This window comes from Pelobates fuscus, chromosome 11 (assembly GCF_036172605.1).
Source record: "Pelobates fuscus isolate aPelFus1 chromosome 11, aPelFus1.pri, whole genome shotgun sequence".
In the NCBI taxonomy this organism is placed as follows: domain Eukaryota; kingdom Metazoa; phylum Chordata; class Amphibia; order Anura; family Pelobatidae; genus Pelobates; species Pelobates fuscus.
Window position 1 is genome coordinate 17,790,417 of NC_086327.1, and position 26,243 is coordinate 17,816,659.

The 26,243-nt window shown below is 39.0% G+C and overlaps 1 protein-coding gene across 1 annotated transcript in view; it reads right to left on the minus strand.

Moving 5' to 3' along the window:
- Positions 1-5,780: 5,780 nt before the first annotated feature.
- The window catches only part of LOC134577178 (chemerin-like receptor 1), a 67,924-nt gene continuing 47,461 nt past the window's right edge, over positions 5,781-26,243 (minus strand). Inside the window, exon 2 of the mRNA XM_063435847.1 lies at positions 5,781-7,351. Coding sequence (XP_063291917.1) covers positions 6,407-7,330 — 924 coding nt within the window. The 5' untranslated portion in view covers positions 7,331-7,351 and the 3' untranslated portion in view covers positions 5,781-6,406. The remainder of the gene's footprint in view (positions 7,352-26,243) is intronic.

The following is a 26,243-nucleotide window of genomic DNA, read 5'->3' on the forward strand; positions in this document are numbered from 1 at the left end:
GGAACACAAACATGTATTCTTGACCCTAAAGTATTAAAAACACTAGATATAACCTCTGGCTCCCCCTTTACCCCCCTAAATATAGTAAAATCTGTTCTGCCTCCTTGGCTGGCATAATCAGAAGTGATGATCTCAGCCAATCACAATGCTTTTCCATAGGAAAGCATTGTATTGGCTGAGATTGTCAATTCTGCTGCCCGCGAGAAGTCCTGCAAGCGCGAGTTAGCAGTAAGGGTGCGAGCAGCGGACAGGAGAAGGTCACCGGCAGAGCAGAGAGACTGAGAAAGGGCATACCTATGAATCAGTGAAGAAATGTAAGAGGGATAAGAGTTGTTTAAAGCTTTATAGATAACGGTTAGTATTTTGAATTGACACCTATAGGATACAGGAAGCCAATGTAAGGATCAACAGAGGGGCGAGGTATGGGAGGAGTGACGGGTGAGAAAGATCAGCCTGGTGGCAACATTCATTATAGATTGTAGGGGGGCTGTTCCCCTTCTGGAAAGACCAACTAGGAGAGAATTACAATTATCCATGCAGGAGATTACCAGAAAAGGAACAAGCTCCTTGGCAGCATCTTGTGTGAGGAAGGGGCAGATCTGGGCGATGCTTTTAAGGAGGAATTAACAGGTTTTAGCAATATACTGGATATGAGGTGCAAAGGTGAGGCCAGGATCAAAGATAACACCAAGACAACAAGCTTGCAGGGACTTTAATAAGAGCAGTCTCGGCATAATGGAGGGGGTGGAAGCCAGATTGAAGAGGATCGAGGAGGGAGTTGGAGTTTATGAAGTGAGTCATATGAGTAAAGACAAGTCTTCCTAGAAGCTTTGAGAAAAATGGAAGCAGCGATTTGGGACGATAGTTGGAAGGGGAAGAAGGGTCTAAGGATGGGTTTTTGAGAAAGGGTACAACAGTAGCATGCTTAAGAAGAGCAGGGACAACACAAGGTGACAGAGAGCAGTGAGGATGCCTGTTAATGATGGTATAAAACAAGGTACAGGATCAAGCAGACAGGTGGTGGGATGAGAGGACAGGAGAAGCGCAGCCCACTCCTATTCTGTAGCTGGGGAGAAGGCCTGATGGGTAAGGAAGGTACAGTCTAGGTGAGGTTGCGAGAGAGAGGAGCAAAGGGGGGAGAAATATTTCCTTAGCTATTCAATCTTGTCAGTAGGTGGGCGGAGGAGGGAGTTGAAGGTATTAAAGAGACGCCTGGTATTGCGTAAGCATGAACTAATGAGAGAGGAAAGGTAGGATTGTTTAGCAAGGGTGTGGTCTGTGCTGTATGAACACAATATAAATTTATAATGTAGGAAGTCTGACAAGGTGCAGGACTTCCTCCAGCAGTGTTCAGCTGAATGGGAGCATCTCTGCAGTTAGCGGGACGACTTAGTGTGCCATGGTTGGAGGCACGTCTTCCTCAAGGTGCATGTTTGGTGTGGGGCTACAACGTTCAGGGCAGACGCGAGGTTAGCATTATAGGTTGAGATAGCCATAGAGGGACATGAGAAGGTAGGGATGGATGAGAGTTTGGAATGGACATTGGCTGAGAGTTGCTGGGGGTCAACAGAATTCATGTTCCTTCTAAATTGAGGGGGGTTAGGTTGCAGATGTGCGGTGAGGGCTCTCATCAGAACAAATTATTGGAGGTGGTGATCTGAGAGAGGAAATGGAGTGGTGTGCAGATTACAGATGTGATTTGTTGATTTGGCCTTAAATTTGAAATTCACTTTCAAACGTATTCCTTTATGACAATTCATGACAATTCTCACTTTAGTGAATAACTGATTTAAAAAAAAAAAGCTATTTCCGCTGACTCCATTGATTTCAAGAGCGATTGCTTCACGTTTACAACTTTAACACACTTTTAGCAAAACCGTTATAATTCTGCAGCAATGTATCTGAGTGCTTTAATCCACAGCGAATGCCCAGCCGGCCCGCAGAAATTTATAAAGTACATTTTCAATCATTGTAGCCGGAAGATTTCCTGGGCATCATGGGAAATGTGAGACATCTGCGGCGATAGTCTTAGCAATCATTACTGTAAAGCAACACAATCATTATGTTTGTGTTTTTATTGTTATGTGTTCCTATATGAATACATTGTTAGTTTATTTTTAGCTTTATTTTGGGATGCTTCTTGAGGGGGTCTCATTTGATCTCATTTAGACTTAACATTAAAAAGAGATTATTTTCTATGTTTTCCCATTGATATTTATAGTGTTTTAATGCTGCCAGATGAGCTTTATTCTCCTGCAGACATGTTCTGACTGTGGGAATATGGGTACAGCTAGTTTACGTTACTCTGTGACAGCTGAATGCTGTGTCTGTAAGCCCCCATCACAGAAGGAATTTTGGCTGAGTTTTAGAATTTACTTACACATTCAGAATCCATCCATCTGTATGTTATTACAAAGCGCCTAATTTAATGGTACGATCTCTTAACCCTGTTGTGAGTTTCACTTTATGTCATGTTCCTATCTCAGCGTAGACTGTTCCTATCTCAGCGTAGACTAGACCACAAAATGGAAAAAAAAAAAACTAATGCATTCAAACTTTTTATAGATAGATAGATAGATATACAAACAGATAGATAGATAGACAGACAGACAGATAGATAGAATATTTGCAATGGGTTCTTTGAGAAATCTATCTATCTATCTATCTATCTATCTCTGTAGTGAATGTAAACAACTTATAATTTGAAATTTCAGATAGTTAAATCAATATGTAATCTTTAATTTTCTATTTCAAGTAATTGATTTTTATCTGTGTTTTTTTTTGATAAAGATGTTTATTGCTCATTACAATGGGTTCTTTGAGAAATAAACTGTAAGAATGTATCACTGGCTGGTGGCATTCACATACTGTTGGACTCTCAGGAGTAGATCCCCACCTTTAGGTCCACAGTTATGGAAAGACAAATCACCAAGTTCTCAAAAATTGAGTTTATTTAGCCGTAAGACTCACATGACAACATGCTAAACTCATGGAGGTCTTTGTCAATCCTGACAATTCATTATTATGCCAATCTAACGGCTAAATAGGCTACTTTTATATTATTTGGAGTGAGCATATACTGGCTTGTTTTGCTTTGATTAAAGAATAAAAATGTTGATTGAAAGAGTTGGTGATTCAGACTCAGGACTGTCAATAGATGGTTAGAAAAATACAGCAAAATAACAAATTCCTGTTTCGTTAAAGGAACACTATAGCATTAGGAATACAACCGTGCAGTCCAACACTATAACTTCCTACAAATAGTAAAGACTCCGACCACCCACTCCCTCCCCCCATGCATTTTTAACTTCTGATCTGACCGTCCTACCACCCCTCCTCCCTGGCTGAGATTATCAAGACTGATGATCTAAGCAAATCTAATGCTTCCCCATATGGAGAAACTGAAACTTTGGGAGGCTAGTGGTCATACACTGCAAATCAATGGGCTGTACCAATCAAATGCTGCTCTAGGACCAGCGTTTGATTGAAAACTGAGTTTGACTTGGTTCTCATGGGGACTTTCAGGAAGACAGACACTAGAGGTGTGTTTAAACCTGCAAAAAAACATTGATTTATTATTATTATTGCCATTTATATAGCGCCAACAGATTCCGTAGCACTTATCTGTATCTGTATCGACTAAACTGTGATGTTTGCAGTAGAAGAGTTAAAACCAAAGGACCATTGCACCCAGACCACTTCATTTCGATGGTGGTTCTTCAATGAAAAAGGCTGTTGAACACAGAAAGTATTTTAAAATGTTACAGCTTTTGTCTGTGTTTTTGCATGATATCTTTCGTGCAAATCTTGCTTTGTTAATTCTGATTATGTATTCAGGAAATTAATTATCATTATGACTTCTCATGAAATAGTTCATGTTCTTTTATCAGTTTGCAAAATTGAAACTGACTAAGCCACTAAAACCACACTTTAAAGATCTGTATGTTTTTATGCTGCTAAAAACAAACTTACTAACCTTAATGTAAAAAAAAAAAAAAGATTGGTTGATACGGTACATGATTTTATTAATAATTAGTCAATGCTCCACATCATGTAATAAACAGAGCTATGACCAGGGTGTCCAGAGGGTTAGTAATGTATCGCGAGATATCCCTACCGTTTTATGTTATCACTCTTCCTTCCTACAGTGTATTACATATGTTCAATGGTGAGGTTCCTAGAGCTTGTTAGATCTGGGTATGGCAGCTGATACTTCCCAAACCAAAGTCTCTTCTATCTGGCCATAACTAATTATAGGCCAGGAAAGGGTGCAGGGATGAGATGTCACTCATCTACAAGTAACCAAGCTGAGTGACATATCCACAGGAGGAGATCATACTGTTCAGGCGCAGACATCAGGAAGTGAACATAAGCTCCAGAAAATTGTAAGTGACATTTCTCTTATTCTAACTCACCACCTATAGGATATACTACACTATATTCTGTTTTCTGTCCTTATATTCTCCATACTGACTGACTAACATATGAGTTTGAGGACACCCACAAGGTGCTGCCTCCCTGTACCCTTTCCTTTTCTACAGTGTGTTGTTGACAGTCTCCAGAATCTCATTGAAGGCATAGCTAGAAACGAGCACATGCAACACAAGCACAACTAGATCTTTAATGAGATTCCACCATGCTACCTAGCTGACATAGGGGTGTACAGCAAAGCTATGCTCCTTGGAAGCCTCTCGGCATAGTCACTGGTGGGGTGGGTGTACCATCCTATCCCCCTAATTAGCTTAACAGAGGGCTATACCACCAATCTTTCTTTTTTATAAAATGTGGCTGCTTTGAGAAGTAGCTGTCTGATGTAATATTTAAAAAAAAACAAAAAAAAAAACACTAATATGCACCAACATTTTCAACCAACTGTACAAATAGAAGTATTTAGAGTCCCACATCCGGGGCTTCAGCACCCATAAACCCCTCTCCCAGAATGCCTATGGTTCTGACTGTGCACGTTGATGCTTAGATATGTAGGATGTTAGAACCCCCAATATGCCTGAGAGGTATAGTTTCTGTTTAAGACAGTCAGGCACCATAGCGCTCTGTAACCACTAGAATATAGCTTTAGCAGCCAAGACCAAGGCAGGATGGTTATGATGGTTAATTTTCATGAGAAGAGGCAGGATGTTTATGGTCAAGTCAAGTATGAACACTAAGCATGTATTTCCCCTGTTGCTACAGAAAGCAAAGGATGGGATTACATTGTAATGTTACTCATTGCAGACAGCTAGTTTCGAATATTTATTGTAATTGTTTTCCAGTATCTACTGGTATCCATGTAGTGGTCATAAATACTGGTCATTACCTGAGAATTACATATTTTTAATCTCACACCAGTCTTCACTGTACAAAATGCTATTGGGCAATTTTCAACTCGCTAAATAGAGAAAACATTAAAATATATATATATGTATTAAGGCCGTTTGGCCTGTATTTGTGGGAGGGGCTTAAATTAATTCACTCCCCTATATAAGGGACACCCCTTACCTGACTCATATCACTTGAGGTCAGCATCAGAATGCGCCCATTCGCAGCTGCAACCCCTACAACCGTGATAGTTACGCCACTGCTAACCGTCTATTGCGACATGTAGTATAAAGAAGGTTTCCCTCATAATTAAGGTGTCCATATATCACATTCTAAATGGGATGATAAGTAAAAAAATATACACTTTAAGACTTCATTAGATTCCTGGATGCCTAGCGGGATATCTTTTTTGTCTACATTTTTAGGGTATGACCATACAATGAGTGGTCACATGCTTTCTTTGACTTCACAGTATACACAGATAATTTATTTGACTTAACCAGAAAAAATGCACTTTGCAATGAGGTCCATGTATGTAATACAGTTATGGCACTGTTACAAATTATTACACAATACAAATAGTAAGCTTCTTGAATGAATTCACTTTGCAGAGGAGCCTTGAAATTACAATTCATTTACAAATGATGACTATGGATTTAGTGATCTTGAGACACCGAGTGTTGACTTCAAATTCCTAGTTCATGACACAAATACAGTACGTAACTTTCTACAAATACATCCATATCATGAACCAGAGAAAATTATGGTAGGAATTATATTGAATTCTTGGCTCCAAAGTGACAGCAATAAGTACAAGTCATCTATACATCTTTGCAAACTGTTTCCCTGACTACTGCACACAAAACTTCTCCAGATGGTCAAAATCGTTCTTGCACAACAATAGAGTGGATCAATGTCATTGGCCAACACAAACATGATTAAAGTTGTTTCAGTCAGTTTAATCCATACACTACAGTCTAGTAGCAGCAATGTCCAAATATATATACTGGTAAAGGTTTTGCAGTCAAAGGATGTACAACTTCTGTCCCGTAATAGTGTTTTGAGTCTGTAAACATTGACATTGTTTTGTTTATTGCGGAGTTTCCTCAAAAACTGTTTTAAAGACTTGTGTCAATGACCTCTTTACAGCATCTTTGAATTCTCTTCCGATAAATACATAGAGTATTGGATTAATACAGCTATTAAACATTGCTAAGCACTTGGACAGTGGTACAGCTACCAAATTAACCAAAACTGGAAGGCTTCCCAGAAAGACACGAGTCAATGCCAAGGCATGATAGGGAAGCCAACAGAGAAAGAAAGAGAAAACCACTCCTGTAACAACAAGAAATGGTTTGCTTGACCTGTTCAGTTTTTTCTTATGTAATGTAAGTAGGAGGATGGCATAAGAAATCAATATAACACATAGGGGTACTAGAAACTGGTAGAGGAAAATGCAAACTGTGAAGATGGCAGCTTCTCTTTTTTCCCAGTCTTCAAAAACATCAAGGTTCTTGCAGGAGCTACGGTTGCTTTCCGTGGACATCTCGGAGAGGGTATAGGAGCCAGGCACCAGGGCAACAGAGACTAACCAAATCACCAAGCAAGTAATTGATACCATTCTGGGGTTGCGATAATTTTGGCACCAGACTGGGAAAATCACCAGAATACAGCGGTCAATACTGATAGCACTTAGCAGGAGGATGCTGGCATAGATTGTAAGACCGAATATGCAGTTAACTAATTTGCACAGAATTGGTCCAAAAGGCCAGTGGAGATCCAGTAACAAGTATAGGACAGTGACCAAGACCAAAAAGGTGGAGATAAAATCAGCCAGGGCTAGATTGAAAAACCAAACTGTGTTGATGCTCCTCTGCAGTCGACAGCCAGTTATCCAAATAACTGTACCATTCCCCATCATTCCCAGGACGAAAATTAAGCTGAAGATCACTGTGACCACCACTTGTACGACATGACGCAGCTGTGCAGTTTCTGAATTTGTCGTGGAGTTCATCCCGTAAATTAAATATAAGTTCTGTATGAAAACAGAGAAGAGTTAAATATTGGAGCATAAAATTTTTTGTTTTTTTAACCAAAACAAAAGACAAATCAAATATTTATTAAAAACAAATCAGAAATAATGGCATTGGGAATTGCATTTATTGTGATCATCTAATTTGGAACAAAATGATACATTTAGTGAAAATTTACAAAATGCACTAGAAATATATCATTCCGATATGCCTCCAGGATGGTTGTGGGATGGGTGATAAAAATAATAAAAATGTTGGTCTACATATTCCACCCATGCCTACAACAAGCAGTTATTTAATAAATTAGGAAACAGGTCAGTAATCATTTGAAAATTCCTGATGAATTCTCAAGCTATTTGTGGTACTTTTAGTATAGTCAGTCTGTTTTAGATGAATTCCGAATGAAAAGTTCTCCAAATCATGTTCGAAACAAATTGTCGAATTATAGAGGATATTAAATCTGGTATACTATCTCCTTACTTTATCTTATGAATTGCCCAACATCTACCAATGCCTATACAATACCTTTTGTCTGTTGGCTAGGAGCATTTATTTAGCTAAGAAGAAAGTTACAACGACATGACAAAATCTAGGCCAAATTGAACTGAACTGTGTCTCCATCTCATGTCTCCATGTCATTTAGGTAAGTGTACATTTTTATCCTATATTTTCAACTCGCCAAAATGACTGAGTACTGAACAAAAACGAGGTCAGAATTGCAACTACTTTATTTTTTATTGTGCGTTGTGGTATTACAGTTTTTTATTTGGTCTTTTTTGGGTGGCTGCATATAGGAAGATTTACAAAAAAGAAGACTTCAGATGGACAGGTTGCTAGAATATTGGGGACTCCTATCCCCCCTTTGTATATTACAATTAGAGTATCTCCCTACTGTCCATAGGTGTGGGCTCAGGACACTAGGTCCCCTCCCTTGAGTATTATAAATGATAATGGTTGGGCCTGGGAACATTACCCCCCGCCCCCCCCCCCTTAATTTTATAACTAACCTTTTATAATGCTGCTAGTGGGTGGGATCTGGGGTGGGAACATTATATTCTCTCCTAATATTACAATAGCTTCATTTGCTGGTGTAGGAGTTGGAGTGGGGATATCCCCCATTTTAGTAAGTAACCCCACTAATTCACCATGGAAGGGAGCTGAGAGAGACATAAGGATGTCACCCCCCCATTTTTTCAAATTTAATAGTCCACACCCACTGACCACAGATGAGGTCAGGGGGTGGACAGTGAACGCCGGACACCCAAGCAACAAGATAATCAAATAACTTCCAGTTTCAAATGACAGATTGAATATAACAGTTCAGCCGCACAATAGTATGGAAGGCTTCTACTGACATGCTACCACAGTCCGGTAAAAAACCCTAAAAACTTTTAATACAATTGTATCTTTCTTTGTCTGTTGGATGCCCTTCAATCTTATGCTTGGCATGAAAGTGGTGGTGGGAGGTTTGAAAGAAATCACCTTGACTATAATGTGTCTCCCAGCTGTTTGTGTTGGCTGTTCCTACTCCTGTTTCACTCCAGTTTTTCACCTACTCAGTGTCCACACCTTTGAGGCATTGAGTTAGTACTTAAAGAGGAAATGTCACAGTTAAGACAAAGTTACAATGTAGTTTGTTTCTACTTTGATAACTAAACAAATTAATATAATTATATTAGGCTACAATTTACTGCGTGATAGTATAGTTGCAAATGTAATTAGGCATCTAGACCTTAAATATTATTAATCTTGTTGCCCGTTGTTATCATAGTAATGCATTATTTATTTTGTTAAATTGTGTGGCTACATGTAGTTTAGATCTGCATGACTTTACGTACGAGATATTTTCCGTAAAACGTATTACTATATACAAAACGTATTTTCTTTGTGGGTGAAGGAGATTGAGAAAACAAAAGCATTTCTTATATTTATGATCTTTCAACAGAAACCTCAAAACACACTTTTCAAATTTTCTATTTAAAATGCAACCTCCCAGAATGTAGCAATGTTACATAATGTTACTGTAGAAACCAAACAAGCACTATTTGTTATCTCTCAATCTTCCACGAAATTCAGTACACTCAAGTTTAAAAGAGTACTCTAAACATAATAACCACTACAATGTGTTGCAGTAGTTATGGTGCCAGGAGTGCCCTGGCAACCCTCCAATGTAAACAAACTGTTTTTGACTTTTTAGTAGAAGGACCATGCCTTGCCTCTACTACAGCCACCAGAGAGCTGGAAGCACCCAAGCAATAAATTACATAGCTCTCCAGAGCTTAGCTAAGGCTTAAGACTTAGATTATTGTCAATGTCAGCTGATAACTCTGAGCCCATGAACTATGCCCTGCACCATTGGACTTAGCGCAGCCTGAGATTATATTGGAGGTGGGAAGCGACACCTGGCTGACCCCTAAATAAGACGTTCAACTGTTCTAAAAAGTATGCTGTAGTGGTTAGTATGCTGTAGTGGTTCCTTTAATTGTTTAAAGACTTTGCTGTACCTTCTCTGTTGGACATAATTAATAACCAAACAAAAAACATCCAATGATAAAAAAAATTGCCATTCTTTTTATATAACAGTAAATGCAATTTTTAAGGAAAAACTGTATATCCTCTTAGATTACAACACCACCAGTCACTTTAAAACTAGTGTTGATTGCAATTCCATGTTTAATGAGTAAATCCATTTTTGTTCTGTTTATGAGAGCAGTTGTTTTTATTTGATGAGCTTTCATCATTTTTCTTATTCAAGGCTTACATCCAAGTTTCACTTGATGCTGACCTTGTTCATGATCTCCATTTCACTTCCTATTTTATATGTTAATTTTAGTATTAGCTTCCTTCAGCTGCCAGAATCGGTTTTACTATTTTTTTTTTCTTATTTTAAATCTACATAATAATCAATTTCTTCCTTCACCTGCGTTCCAGTCTAGCCTACATACTGTGTATTCTTGGAGATATCCATCCAAAAATCACACAAAAAAGCAGGGTTGGTTATATTGGATAGCAGGGAATAATCAACCTGCAATCATTGTCACATCCATTAGAAGGTAACCATTTATGAGATCGCAGGACCGATAATGGAAGGGGTTAATAATGGTTGGGCTATACATTTAATCTAAATGTAATACGATTAAGGATTGGGCAATCATTTAGAATGTTTGCAAACAATGTGCAGAGGTCTATTAGTGGTCTTTTTGCAATGGTAACAAAGCATCAACTCTCTCTCTTTACGGTGTCCTATACAACCACACACAACATTTTTTATATTGTTAGTGTTGATATTTGTTGTGTTTTTTTTTTCTTTCTTGTCACAACTTCTGGATTGGAAGCTATCTTGAGGTAGGCCTTTTGGGAGTACAAGTCCTGTGGATAGTTGAAGGTGTACACAGAACAAGGAAGCATAATTGAATATATTACAGTGCGGTCACCTCTTGTATCCATGTGGGAGTTCCAAGTGCATTCGTAAAGCTTAATAATAAAAATGATATGACCAATGCCTTAGCCTAAAGGTATCCTTACCTAGTAGAACATTCTTAACTGTTCCATTACTGGAAAGAATAACTAAATAAAAGTTCACTTTGGGGACATTGAGAGAAAATTTCATCTCATGCTCCTATTCACTTTCCTGCTAAATTGCAGAGTAACTTGGTTGTGCAGTTGTCTCCTAGGTGATCAGCTGAACGACATCTGCATACCTAAAATCAAAACTGGCCAACTGTTAGGGACCAGGAACCAGACAGAGACAGAACTAGATGCAAAAACACCTTTATTAATAAATAACAAATAAAGAAATAACCAAAAGCAAAGTCCAGGAGGCAAGCAGGGGTCAGCCAGAGTGGGTAGTCAGACGAGCAAGGATCGGGAGAACGGAGATCAGCGAAGTCAGGAACAAGGCCAGAGTCAGGAACGAGGAACAAACAGGAAACACAGGAACAAGGAGACTTCTGGGGAACAGGAAACCACAAACCGATCGCCAGAGTCAAGGAACTGACACTGCCTTCTGGGAGAGGCAGTTTTTTTTATACCTGGCTAACAAGACTATCCACAACAGGTGTACCAGGAGTAATTCCAAATAATGTCCAGCCCCCCAGTGCTGGATACTAGACAGGGCAGGAATTAACTTCCAGGCAGAAAGCAAGAACTGAACCTCTGTGGTTCAGAGGCAGAGACACAGACCTGGAAAGCACAAGACCACAGGTTCAAGTCTCCTGTTGGACTCTTACAGAGTGACCACGACTCACTGTCTGTATGTAGCGGTGATAACCGAGACGCCAACATCATTATGTTGTTTCGGATCGAGGTCACAATGCTGCCACCAGAACAGCCCACAAAAGCAAGAGTTTTAAAGGTTGACTGGGACAATGGTTGGTCAGTCAATATATTGGAAATATATTAATGTTAGTTAAGAAAACTACAGTTTACCCCATTACTATTTGTTTTAGTGTAGCACAATGTACATACAGATATATTTAATTTAACTGTCACGGTGTAATTCTACCAACAGCTTTATTATCCAGCCTGGAACAAAAGTAAAAATAGTAAAATAAATCCATAAATCACACTTTTATTATGTTGGCAATGGATGTACAAACATGTCAGTGTCCCCACTCTGAGTTCCCTCAGGGTTCAATGAATATGTATATCTCAAGACACATCAACCATACCTCCTGATGATCAGTGGCCTACAAGGAGAAAGTGTTATATATTTATGGAGGAATAAGGAGAATTTCATTACTACAAATTGCTTGAATTTGTAGTTACAAATGTTGGAAAATTTTAAACAAAATGTACTTTCTTTTAGAAAACAAAGATGAATAAACAACCAAGTATGCTTATCGTTCTTATTTAGTTTAGAACATATTTAGTGATCTTGGATACCTAACTTGGCCTTTTTAAAGGTACTCTTAACACTAAGGTCAAAAAATGCAAGATGGACTATCTTTTCAAAGTGTCTAATTTATTTTAAATTATGCAATTCCATCATTAGCTCATTGTTTGTGTTTTTTTCTGGTTTCTATATGGTTGAGTTTAACAGAAAATTTGATTTTTTTTCCCCAAAAATATTAATTTAAAAGTAAGGGTTACATAATCACTCAAATAATCACCATGAGATGACTTGGAAAATTGGGTCAGAAGGACCTGCAAAAATACTTTTGTTATTTACTAGTCATCTGTAGTTGCCTGGCAGTATGTTTCTAAAGAACAAGATTTTTAAAGGAAGTTTATTACATAGATAGATAGATAGACACGCATTGCTACTGAATTATGATGAGAGACAAAAAAAAGACCAAAAAACAGTTTGTGACAAAAGTAAGAAGAGAACATAATGTACATTTTATTCCAAGCCATCAGTGTCCACAAGACTGAATTTTTGAAGAGAGCATCAGAAAGCAACATCTCTCTTGGGTCAGAAGAATTGCACATTTTATGAGTCACTTTGGATTAATTTATATTCCTGGAATAAGTGCATATGAAGTCAAAACTCCAGTAAGAAAAAGAAACAATCTAAATGGCATTCCCAGCGTTTTAATCCTAGAATTAAAGTGTCTAGTGTATATTTAAACAGCTATATAAACAAAAAACACAGAATAAAAAATCAGCCTTCATTCGTACACGTATGCGTATTTTTTTTGACTCATTTGCTGAGCATGTTCAGTTCATCTTATGAACCACTTCGTAAAACATGTCATCATTTTTTATTGTGTTATTCTTCTATCAATCAGAACATTTCTTACCTAATATGATGGCTACATCGAGTTTTCTCATAGTACAATGTGCATGGAATTATTGTTAAAATAAATTTTAAGTAGTTTTACAATCCTGGTTCTCTTGGAAAAAAACTGTAGTATGTTTTTTTTGCTTAGCTATGCTCACATCAGATATCCAGATATATTTAATGAGTATTAATGTTTCTTAACTATTTCTCTACCAAGTTACGAAAATAAGATAATATATTTCAACCGGGAGTTTGTAGCTAGCATCAGTGGCGTACACACAACCCATGGGGCCCCGGTGCGAAAACTGATCCGGGCCCCCCCCCTCCCCCAGCGCGAGCGCTTACTCTGTGCAGGCTGGGGCCGCAACACATGGTGGCGGGCACCTGGTCGCAGGGCTGCGACCCGTGCGACCGCGGTATGTATGCCAGTGCATGCATAAACACATACACTTAAAGGACCACTACAGACACCCAGATCACATCAGCTCAATGAAGTGGTCTGGGTGCCAGGTCTCTCTAGTTTTAACCCTGCAGCTGAAAACATAGCAGTTTCAGAGAAACTGCTATGTTTCACTGAGGGTTAATCCAGCCTCTAGTGGCTGTCTCATTGACAGCCGCTAGAGGATTTTCTGCGATTCTCACTGTGAAAATCACAGTGAGAAGACGCTGAACGTCCATAGGAAAGCATTGAGTAATGCTTTCCTATGGGCGGTTTGAATGCGCGCGTGGCTCTTGCCACGCATGTGCATTCGGAGCTGAGAGGCAGATGGGGACGGAGATCCCCAGCGTTAAGGGAGGCCGGCGCTGGAGAAAGGTAAGTGCTTAAGACACACACACTCTCATGAACAGACGCGCACATTTACTGACAGACACACACTCAGTGACAGACGCACACAAACATACTCAGTAACAGACACACACACTAACACACACACTCTAACACTAACACACACACACACACACTAACACACACTCTAACACTAACACACACACTCACTAACACTAACACACTCACTAACACACACACTCTAACACTAACACACACACTCACTAACACTAACACACACACTCACTAACACTAACACACTCACTAACACACACACTCACTAACACACACTCACTAACACACACCCTCTAACACTAACACACACACTCACTAACACACACTCACTAACACTAACACACACACTAACACTAACACACACACTCACTAACACACTCACTAACACTAACACACTCACTAACACACACACTCTAACACTAACACACACACTCACTAACACTAACACACACACTCACTAACACTAACACACTCACTAACACACACACTCACTAACACTAACACACACTCACTAACACACACCCTCTAACACTAACACACACACTCACTAACACTAACACTAACACACACTCACTAACACTAACACACACACTAACACTAACACACACACTCACTAACACACTCACTAACACACTCACTAACACTAACACACTCACTAACACACACACTCACTAACACTAACACACACACTCACTAACACTAACACACACACTCACTGACACTAACACACACACTCACTAACACACTCACTAACACACACACTCACTAACACACTCACTAACACACATACTCACTAACACTAACACACACACTCACTAACACACACACTCACTAACACTAACACACACACTCACTAACACACACTCACTAACACTAACACACACTCACTAACACTAACACACACACTCACTAACACACACACTCACTAACACTAACACACACACTCACTAACACTAACACACACACTAACACACACACTCACTAACACACACACTCACTAACACTAACACACTCACTAACACTAACACACTCACTAACACACACACTCACTAACACTAACACACTCACTAACACACACACTCACTAACACTAACACACTCACTAACACACACACTAACACACACACTCACTAACACACACACACTCACTAACACACACACACTCACTAACACTAACACACTCAAACTTTTTTTAATTTAATCCCCCAGCCTCCTTACCTGTGGGAGAGCTGGCGGGATTCCCTGGGGTCCAGTGGTGTTGCTGGCCCTGCTGTCACCCGGCTGGCTGTCGGGCGCGCGAGGGAGCACTGTCCCCTGGGTTCTCCCTCTTCAGCTCCCTCGCGCGCCGCATACTGATGCCGGAGCCGGAAGATGACGTCATCTTCCGGCTCCGGTTTCAGTGCGGTGCGCGAGGGAGCTGAAGAGGGAGAACCCAGGGGACAGTGCTCCCTCGCGCGCCCGACAGCCAGCCGGGTGACAGCAGGGCCAGCCTCGGGGGGCCCAGAGGTGGCCGGCTCCTGGGCCCCCCAGCAGAAGAGGCTGGCCCTGTGGGTACATACCTGGGTCGCAGGGCGGCCGGGCCCCCTCATGGGCCGGGCCCGGTCGCAGCCGCAACCCCTGCAACCCTGGTATGTACGCCACTGGCTAGCATGTAATCATAGCATAAAATATTAATACAATGCATTTATTTCTGTATCGATTGACGTTCTCTGACATTCAAAAAATAAAAGTATTTAAATGTTAAGAATGTACATAATTAAAATTTTGAATTGTTTTGTTCATCTTTTAGATATATATTCCATGGTGTTTTATTAATCAAAATAATAATAATAATAATAATAATAACTATTATTATTATTATTACTAATACTATAAATTGTAAGGAACTAGAAGGCATTTGCGAAAATACAGGTACCTAAACACTAGATTTGATTCAATTTAGTTTCAGGCGATTCGGGTTTCGTCCATGTGGCATTTCGGGCCAGACACATTTCGTCGATGCAATAGTTACAGGAAAAACGATTTGGACTAATGAAAATGGTGCAAAAATTAAAAATATATAAAAAATAGATTTTTTTTTTAATGCTCCTCTTTTTTTTCTCTCTATTGATCCCTTGTCACGTGAACTGTGAATAAAATCAACATTTAGTGGCTGTCCCCTAACCATCACTTATTATTTTTTTTCCTATCAGTCATTGTGTTTTTATCACAACACAGATTAATTTCACAGATGAATTTCGAATCATGAATCAAACAAAACATTTTGTTTAATTGTATGTTTTGCTTGTTTTATGATTGGTCCATCCAGTGTTTTGGAGTTCAGGTAATACGTATAAAACTGAATGCACAGTTATACTAAACACCAGAAAGTAAAAAGAAAAATGTATGTGGACATGGTATGTACAGTTACACCAAGCAGCTGTACTGTACAAGGTAGTACATAGTGTTACTATTAAAGCTTGCAATTAATTCCTATAGTATGCTCAATGTTCTTAGAGATCTACATTATTCCACCTCCCTCTTTAGATACTGGAAAGAAGCCATTAAGGCTGTGAAGGAGGAGAAATGTTTTTTAAACTGTTATGCAAAATGTAGCTATTTGAGATAAATGGTTTCCTCTTCAAAGTAAAAATTAGAGCTAGAGTAAAGGGAATGGCAAGTTGGGCTTTTATGGATACATTTAAAAATATAGTAACAATCTAGTTAAAAAAAGCATCAAATCTGACGCGTTTCGAACGGTGTTCCCAACTAAATCACGATTAAGCCATAAAGCAGATGAAATGCATCAGATTTTATGTTTTATATATTGTAATCAAGATGGATGGCTAAAAGATATTTTGTTAGTTTCGATGCATACCTTGAGTGGAACTGAGTGGGAGACCGTTGGCTTGGAGCAAATGGTAACTAGGTTATTGGTTAACTCCTCTATTTCTTGTAAATCACTTTACAGCTCTGCCCAAGCAGACCAAACATTAAAAAAAAAAGAAGAAACTCTGGATTGAGCCAGGACTCTCTGTCTCTCACAAGTCTACTTTCTGACAGTCATCCTTGTGGTCTATGTGATGAGGTCTCCTAGACCCATTCAGTTCATGATTCTGGAGGAATCAGCCCAGTTCTCATAATTTCCACTCAACGCTAGTCTTTGGCAAGTGAATCTTTAGCCCTGGCAAGTAGAAATTTACCCCTGGTGGGTACGCTACGGCTAGCAGTGGTGTATAACCTGTAAGGTCTGGTTAGCAGCATAGGACATCAGGTTTTAAGCCCTGGGCCAGCTCATAGGTTGGATCCTAGAATGATTTATCAGTGAAAAAGATGAAAAAGCCAGTATAGCATTTAGGGTTTCATTATTTATTATTTTATTGAAGAACATTTCTGGCATTGATAAAGGGGAAACCAGAATCATATGTTGTTTGTTCCTTCAATACATTTCATGTGACACTGTGTGTGCATATTTAGCATCTGGTTTCACTTTCTTCACCTTATACATTTGGATTTGAGCAACAGGGTACAAGGGCAGCAGCACAAAGTTATTCAGTTTGTCTTTTTAGAGGTACTGCCGTAACCCCTCTTCTATTTATATGTGGCTAAATTAAATTTGAATTGCAAATTACAAAGTAAAGCAATCAAACTGTGAACATAGTAAAGATGGAGATATTTTTCCAGCTAACATTTTGAGTTTACTAAAATAAAAAAAATCATAGTGACTTCCTGATTTTCCCAGATATTCATACTTACTTGCAGAACGGAAAAATTATCAAATCTTATCCTCATGCTTTAGAGTTTTTCTATCAAAGAATTACTCTACATGCTACCAACTTCTACTTTATTCTCCAACTGCATATTCTGTTGTGTATTTCTGTCTATTAATCAAATGTGTCAAAATAAAATCCCTTCCAGTTACCAAACAGTTCATAACATCCATTACACAACAATCCCCCCCTTACATCCGTGGACATATGACTCTAGTTGTCATCTTCAAACAGAGGCTTCTATATAATTGGGCAAGTGCTCCACTTCCTGAGGTGAGGTGACCTGCTGGAGATAGCTGCTAAAATGAAACAGATGTATGTGAAGATCCTAAGCCAGATAGAGAACAATGGGATATTTATCTAAAGGCAGTAAACCAGGCAGTACTTTTTTTCTTAGCAGTCTTTCTTTGAAATTGTTGCCATGGCATTTAGCTCCTATCCTTACCTACAACAGTAAGTGTATCAGGTAATAATGTATCAGAATACTAAGAAAACTTTTGTTTCTGGGTGCTAAACAACTCTCACTAGACTCAATATCAAAGGAAATTAAATTACAGATAATTAAAAAAAATTAAAAAAAATTAAATGCTGATTGCCTCTAACCTCACTATGCATGAGTGACATGGCTAACAGTTTCTTAACTCTTTTAGGGCACTCAGAGGCAGTACTGTATAATAAAATACATTTGACACTATTAAGGTGTTAAAATATCGTAAGGAGACCTGCAATGGTACCCCAGCCAAACACAGGCAGAGATTTAGAAGAGTTCTTAAAACCCCAGCAGGTCCATCAAATAGCGCTACCACCCAAAACAGACCAATGCAACTTTCTACAAACCCCCTGTTTTAAGGCAGTTCAAGGAATGGCCCATGTGTGTTGAAGTGGAAAATTAGAAATACTAGGTAGGGTGCAAACATTGACCCTTATCCTTCTAAAGAAGGGGCATTTAAATTAATGTAACAATAAAAAAGGCTGCGCCACACTAGATAAAAAAATTATAAGCAAAAGTCCAAATGAAAGAAAGTCCAAATAATATGTCCTTACGAATGGTCTTTAGGGAAGTAAGTGCAGTGATGAGATCTTCAGGTATTGTAGTGGTTCCACTTATATGGAAGACAACCAATAGTGCAATCTGTATAGCTCAAATATGGACGTAATAGAAAATAACAGTAGAGAACTCACATTTATAAGAACTTATATCCAACTCTAGGGTAAAGCGCGTACAGCGGTATAATCCCCGCTTATAGGATATGTAGTGGGTACCTCTCCGTCACTGGTGTCCAATTCTCAGAAAGGAGAAAGACACAACCAATAGTGCTCACTGTATGACAGTGTCAATATAAATTAATCGAAAACGTACTTACAAGTGGAGAGCAGACCGACTGCTCTTTGATATCAGCATAGGTGGATTAATCCCCACTTAGGATTTCTTGGGGTGCAGGAAACTTCCAAGGGTTATAAAACCAAGAACGGTAAAAAATAAATAAAATAATAAAAAGCCAGGGTAGAGTAAAAATTATGTGCATATAAAAAAAGATAATTGGCACAAACAAATGACCAAAATACTTTTAATACAAAAATACACAATATAAAATTTCTATAACGCATTTCGTCAACAGACTTTTTCAAATGGAATAACATACAATACCTGGCAAATTAGTGTTATATAAGAACACAAGTAATTAGAATATTGGCGCCAAAATGGTCCAGCCAATCAAAATTAAATAGAATAGAAAAGCTAGAAACTCATAAATAGTGTCATAAAAAGATAATATATGATAACATGACATGTAATTAAATGTATATTTAGCTAAAACGAGGGTGGGAAGATATAAATTTAAACGATCGAAATCTCCCACGTGACTTGCGGCACTTCCGCGTTTCGGAAGTGAAACCGCACAGCCGCATGGGAAATGTAGTTTATAATAGCCGCCAATGTATAATTTCTACATTTAAATTAATGTACCTAGAGAACCCTATTTTCCTTTTTTAAAGAGCTGATTGCCAGGGACGTCATTGTTTGGGTACACTTTTTTGTTTTTTTCCATGGGGACTCACTGCCATCCCTCTTGTGTTACTTTAAAGCTTTAATTGTATTGTATCACATGTTTATAGACCTACTTTGAGTGCCGCAGAGTGGTACTGGCTGGTTTTTTGTGCCCTATGCCTGCATGTGTTCTGTCAGTGCCCATGTTAATTAAAAACTTGAACAGAGGGGGGCGGGGCCGGGCCGCCGAGCCGAGCGGTCGCAGGGAAGACCAGCTCCTGCTCAATATGCCCAAACTACACGATAAATCGAGAATTTAGCTAAATTCAGCGGCAAATAACCCCGACCTGCACAGTATACGGGCTACCGGGGCCGGGGAGAGGCTCGCTCCCGGAGTTCCAGTCCCCCGGAGGAAGGATCCCCTGCAGCATTCAGCGGGTACCTACCTGGCGGTGAGTGGGGCGGACGGCCGCCGCTCCACTATCCTGCCCAACGGAGCCCGGAACACACATGGCACATCGACGGGCCCGGTCCTGTCCCCCCCCCTCTGGACCGGGGGGGTGATCCCGGTCCGTGCCCCAAACTACACGCGGAGGCGTTCTCAGACCACCATGCAGGCCCAAGACCCGCGGCCAAGATGGCGGAGGCCACGTGTGCGGGGACCGAGCTACGGAAACTGAAGCGGACAACAACCACCACCAAGCAAGGTACATAAGGCTGCAAACACGCAACGACCCACACCAGCGGCCCTAAAGTCCGGAGACAAATTGAATGCAGAGCATTAAAGCCCCTATGCGACACACTACTCACGTGGATGGAGCTGCCCGTGAGACCGCCGGCGCTTCTTCTGGGCTGGGCGCTCACCAAGAGGAACCCCTCTGAAGCCTGCCATACCTCCTGGGAGAACACCGAGATCTGGCAGAACCCGGGACCCACGATCCTGCTGATGGGATCAATGGCTAAAGGGCACGGGCGCCTGCTAAGGCCCCGGGCTGAAGGCTGGTGGCCCACGGACACAGACCCACCACAACACCGGGACACCTTGCACCAATTCCTCCCGAGGTGCAACATAAACCCGATGGAGTACGAAGGACACGATGGGCACACTAGCCAAAACCATATGGACGTAACAACATTATTACAGGACTTGGGCCGCATACCCTTTATCTATCAGCCGAACCATGTCTGTAAGAGGCTTCCACATATCCGGCCCACGGGCCGCACACACTCCAGGGCTTAGCGGGCAGGGCCAGCACACACAGAGGCACAGAGGGCTTACTTTTCTGGACTGCGGGTAGTGACAAGCGGGATATGATAGGTCTGTGTAAAACATGTATACTGTGTTCTCTGCTGGTATGAATCCATTTATGCCCTCTTACTGAAACCAGACGCCCATATATACTCTTTAGCCCATACTAACAAGCGGTATTTATTAACTCTCTCATGTATCAACGTCAAGTTATTCTCTAGTATACCCAAAGACTAGCTGAGCAGCACATATAACGCCTCCCAGGAGCTGAGAGCCAAGATTAGGGTTAGCAGGCCAGCCTCAGCCAGCCCAGTATCCGGCAGCTAACACCTATTTTGTCTTATATGCCTAGACATACCAGCGAGGATACACCAGCAGAGACCCACTAGTCAGGACAACACTGATCACACTGTCTCATATACTGCGTATCATGAATACTTTGACCAGCTGTAGGCCGCCCCACTTAAGGAACAAGCAATATTTGTCTTAGCAAACTAACTAAATAACGAGGTATATCTTTTTGTCAGCACGCAACCTTAACATAAAATTGTGCAAGTACAAACGTATACCCCAATGTAATTATTGTATGATTAACGCGAGGAATGCCTTTGGGGTACCCCGTGTTACGCTGTAACGTTTTCTGCACTGCAAAAATAAAAATTTACAAAAAAAAAAAAAAAAAAAACTTGAACAGTGCCCCATTCATAATAAACATAAATCCCAATAGTCTCCCTTTAAGCTGTAGTCTTTGTTCCACTGTATTTATTTAACATTTAATTTTGGCATTACAGTAAGACAGAATGATTAACACGAGACATAGAGTAAAATTGTCAGTGTTGAAATGTATTCAATGTTTGTTGGCAGACACATTTCTTTTTCAGTTTCCTTGTCCATTTAAAGAGGAACCGTCTTGTCTCAGGATTTTTAATACTATTTTAAATTACCCAATATATTTAACAAATATGTATATAATAGATGTAAAAAAATAAATTAAATTTACAAATACACAACCCCCAATCCTTAAACTGGGTGCCGCCATCTTAGCTCCCTTTCCATTATTGTTATAAGCTCTGTCCTTTTCTCCTGGCAGTCAGTACAGACTCCTAGTTTTATTTCCAATGTTCGTGTTGACGTTATCTTTTCTAAACTAGATTGTGAAGTCATTTACGAAGTATTTAATAAAAGCTCAAAAAGAAGCTGAAGATCTCCGGAAATGCGTTTAACACGTTATATGTGATTTTTAAATGTTTTATTCAATGATTCTAATTCCACAAACATGTAACAGTCCCCTCATAACTCCTGACGTCTCCTAGAGCAGTTACGTGTTTTCAGTAGCTTGTGTGCGTGTCACAATCCAAGAGCACACTTCCTGTGGACAGTCATTCTATTTATCAAAAATAAACATATTTCTTGTAAAGAGTCTCTAACTGACTCCAATGCCGAATTATAGTTTTTTTTTTATCGCAAAGTTTGCGCAACTGGTATCTTCTATTTAACTCTTTACATGAAATATGTTTGTCCTGCAAAGACCCACTGACACTCCAACATCACAGTAAGTTTCTTCACAATGACACTTTTAAATCCCTCTATGCTCACTGTAAATACTGAACTGATTCAGGCCCAGACATTTTGGTATGTCAAAATGGGGTGACCACGTCAGTAGCCAGGGAGGACGATAAACGGAGTCTGAACACACTACAGGGTTTCTTTTCAAGCTGTAAAAGGACCCCAGCTTGCACATTGTCATGGTTTCCCATTCTTCCTATCTTTAAATTAAAAGGTGTACGTTTTTTTAGTGTATTTTTCCTTTTGGGTCACAATGAGTGTTAAAGAGAGCATTGCAAAGCACTGAAAGGGTTAGTTGTTATTCTTGGCACTCATACCCTTTCAGACTATGTAAGGAAGCCTCACTGGCAATGATTTGTTGGATGGAAAGTATACAGGGTCAAGTTACCCGGCGAATTAGCGTTTTATTTCAGCTAAATACCAAATGGTGTCTCGGTTTATACAGTTCTCAGCTGCCCAGTTTGGTTTAATTACAGCTAGTGAATTGCATTTTGGCATTAAGAAAATGTCACTGCATGGTATAAAGTATTATCCATGCATTCTCATTATATGGGGTTTGATCGGCATTGTGCCCTAGAGCCCCGTAACTCAGGACAGGGCCATAAGTGCACGTTACACTCTCAGGAGGGAGCTGCATTTTTCAGGAACACTAAGCAGCAAAACAACTTTAGCTTAATGAAGTTGTTTTGGTGCATAGATCATGCCCCAGCAGTTTCACAGCACAATTCCCTGCCATATAAGAATTGTGTTTCTGTTGATGCACCCTAGCCACATCTCCCCTTTCTGTAATTCACACAGCCCACATGAAAAAAAAATATTCCAAAAACAGCATAGCGGTTTTACTTTATCTCCTGCTTTTCTAATTGAACTTTAATCACATACAAGAAGATTGCAGGCTTTTAACACAGTAGGCGAAAATAAATTCTAGATTAAACACACTGTGCTATAAAGAAAGTTTAAACATTAGATCTCTCATTATAGGAAGTGTTTAGAAAGCCTGTGTGGGTTAGCTGCAGGGAAGGTATGGCTAGGACTACATAAACAAACTTATTTAACTACTAAATAGCCGTAAAAAACGAGCAGTGAGATTAATATAAAGTTGTTTTGATGCTTAGAATGCCTGTTTATGTTTAGACTTCTTACAACAATGACATAGTGGGAGAGGAGCTGAGGATATATAACCCATGCAATTCTGTCTCCCTGGCTTCTCTTAAGGTATATCACTACTGGAAAGGTATATCACTACTGGAAGACCTGTTGCTGCCCTATGATTATTGGAAACCAAGGCCTTAATTCCAATCATTAACCTAAATTGAACAGGACTATTCATGAAAGTGAGAATTCAAACTGAATTTTAAGTTTAACGCCAGAGTAGTCAAACTGAAAATATACCTATTTTGACCTTAAATTTAAAATTCACTATGAAATTCCTTTGAATTCTTACTTAATTTAAAAAAAAAAAAAAAACCTGTATGTGTCTGTCAATCTGTCCACCAACCATCTCCATCTCCTACCATGTGTTTGATGTTAAAGTGATTATGCACTAATTTGTAATAATCAATCCTGCTACTCAAAATTGTTGTTACAATCACATTAGATAAAACCACACTAAAATAATGGAACATTTAAAGATTAAACTTTAAACTTGTGTCTATGACTCGATCAATATGAGAATTTAAATTAATAAAAGCAGTTACGTGATTTATGGTGAAGGCATGTCTTGAAAGTTTTTGTTCATAAAATATAAAATCCCAGAAGGCTAATTGGCAATATCTATTTCAGAAACAAGACATATTTTTATTGAAACTGTTTTGTTTAAAGATCCCAGCGATATGTTAAAAACAAATCTCCAGTTTAATGTTAAAGCATTATCTGCATCCATCTGGGGGTGAAATATAATAAAAGCACATGCTGGTAAACTAATTGTGGACCTGAGGCTCAAACAAGACAAATATTATAAAATTGATAAAGCAGACTCGCCACTTAAAAACAAAGATACACATTCAAGAAAACAAAACTGGTAGCGTTACAGTACATTTTTTAATGGTTCAACACTTTTAAAGAGTCACATCTCATTTTCAGAGGATTGTGGGAAAAGTCAACTAATTTGCATGAAATGCCCTGGCTGTTCTCTTACTTATTTTAATTGCAGCATCAGATAAATAAAACCGGAGTTATAATAAAAAGCCAAATGGGATTAGAGCATACAAATATAAAAAAAAAAAAAAAAAAAAAAAAGGAAGTTGGAGTAGCGGAAAAGTGGAAAAAAAAGGATAATAGGGACAGGTTCACCACTCCCGATAATAAAATAGTTATGCTTGAAATATTATGCTAGAGTATTTAACTCTAAAAGGCTCTGAGCTTCTTTTAAAAGAAAGGCGGTGCAGTAAACCTTTTTGGCCTCTAGGGGAAACAGTCTTATTTGTTATAGTTAACAAAATCTATCAATGACTATTTTAGTATAAAATCTTCCTTAAAATTTTTCTATTTTTTTTTTGTATCTTTTGTTTAATTCTCAACATTTCTCAACAGTGTTTAATTTCTCAACAGAATAGAACATTGAAACTACATTCTATCTGCGATGGAGAGTGTGTTTTTTTTTTGTCAAGCAATTGTAATATATACACATAGGATTTAATTACAGGGCAGAGCCTGAGACAAATTGATGCATCTCCCATCACAAAAATGGCCAAAAGAGATTATACAATGTAATCATGTCTGGCGCAAAAAAAATATTTAATTTGCTGAAGTGTATGCAGCTCACTAAACATTTAAATGCAAATATTGATATTATGCAGCGAAACAAGGTCATGAACAGCCAGGGTTTCAGAATCCCATAACTGATATTAGCAGGTTATTCACCGCTACAAACTAATTTGTTTGATTGTACACATGTTCGCCTCTCAGTCCGTCCTCTCCCTCATCGGCCCCCTATTTGCATTGTAAACATGTCTCAATTATACTAAAACAAAACAGTTGCATCTTGTTTTCATTGTCCCTTTTATTATTTCCAATATTACCGTAATAGTTTAATTTGTATGATTACTAACAACACAAAGATTAGAATATTTTATTAAAGTTAATTTAAATAGTTTACATTTATACATTTTATTCATGAACATTTTAAAGACATGCGTAAAGCCACAAGCAAATTCAAAGAGGGGTGCGTGGGCATGTGTATTTTTTTTGTTTGTGTGTGTGTGTGTGTGTGTGTTTGTGTGTGTGTATGTAAACATTTTATTTCCTAAAGTATGAATTATTGAAAATTCATCATGAGTTACACATTTGCATGTGACAATATTTGAAATGAAAAAATTCTACAAGTTTGGAATTTACTTCCAAATTCATACTTACATACATGACAATCTGGCATTCCTATAATTCTCTTATCAGTTAAAATTTACTTTGCATGAGCAGGTAATATTGTGGGTTATGTGTTCACTCTATGTAATGCTGAAACTGTGTTTATACAAAAATATAAAACTGATTGGAATAAGGTTAAGGGAAAGATACATTCTAAATTCACTAACATGTCTGACATTACATAACATTGCACACCTGCATGAACTCTAATCCCTCATCGTAGAAAACAAAGACAACATGTTCTGTTCATTTTCTGCAAGCAGTTGACAATTTTTAAGAATGAATGACAAAACACCCTTGACCTTGTTGCAGAAGCTTTTCAACCACTTCAATTAGAAAATGCAGAGCAGAGCATTCGGGAAACTGAGCTTCCTGCTAGGTGTTTCACCGCTTCCTTCTGGTTAGAGTCACAAGGTGC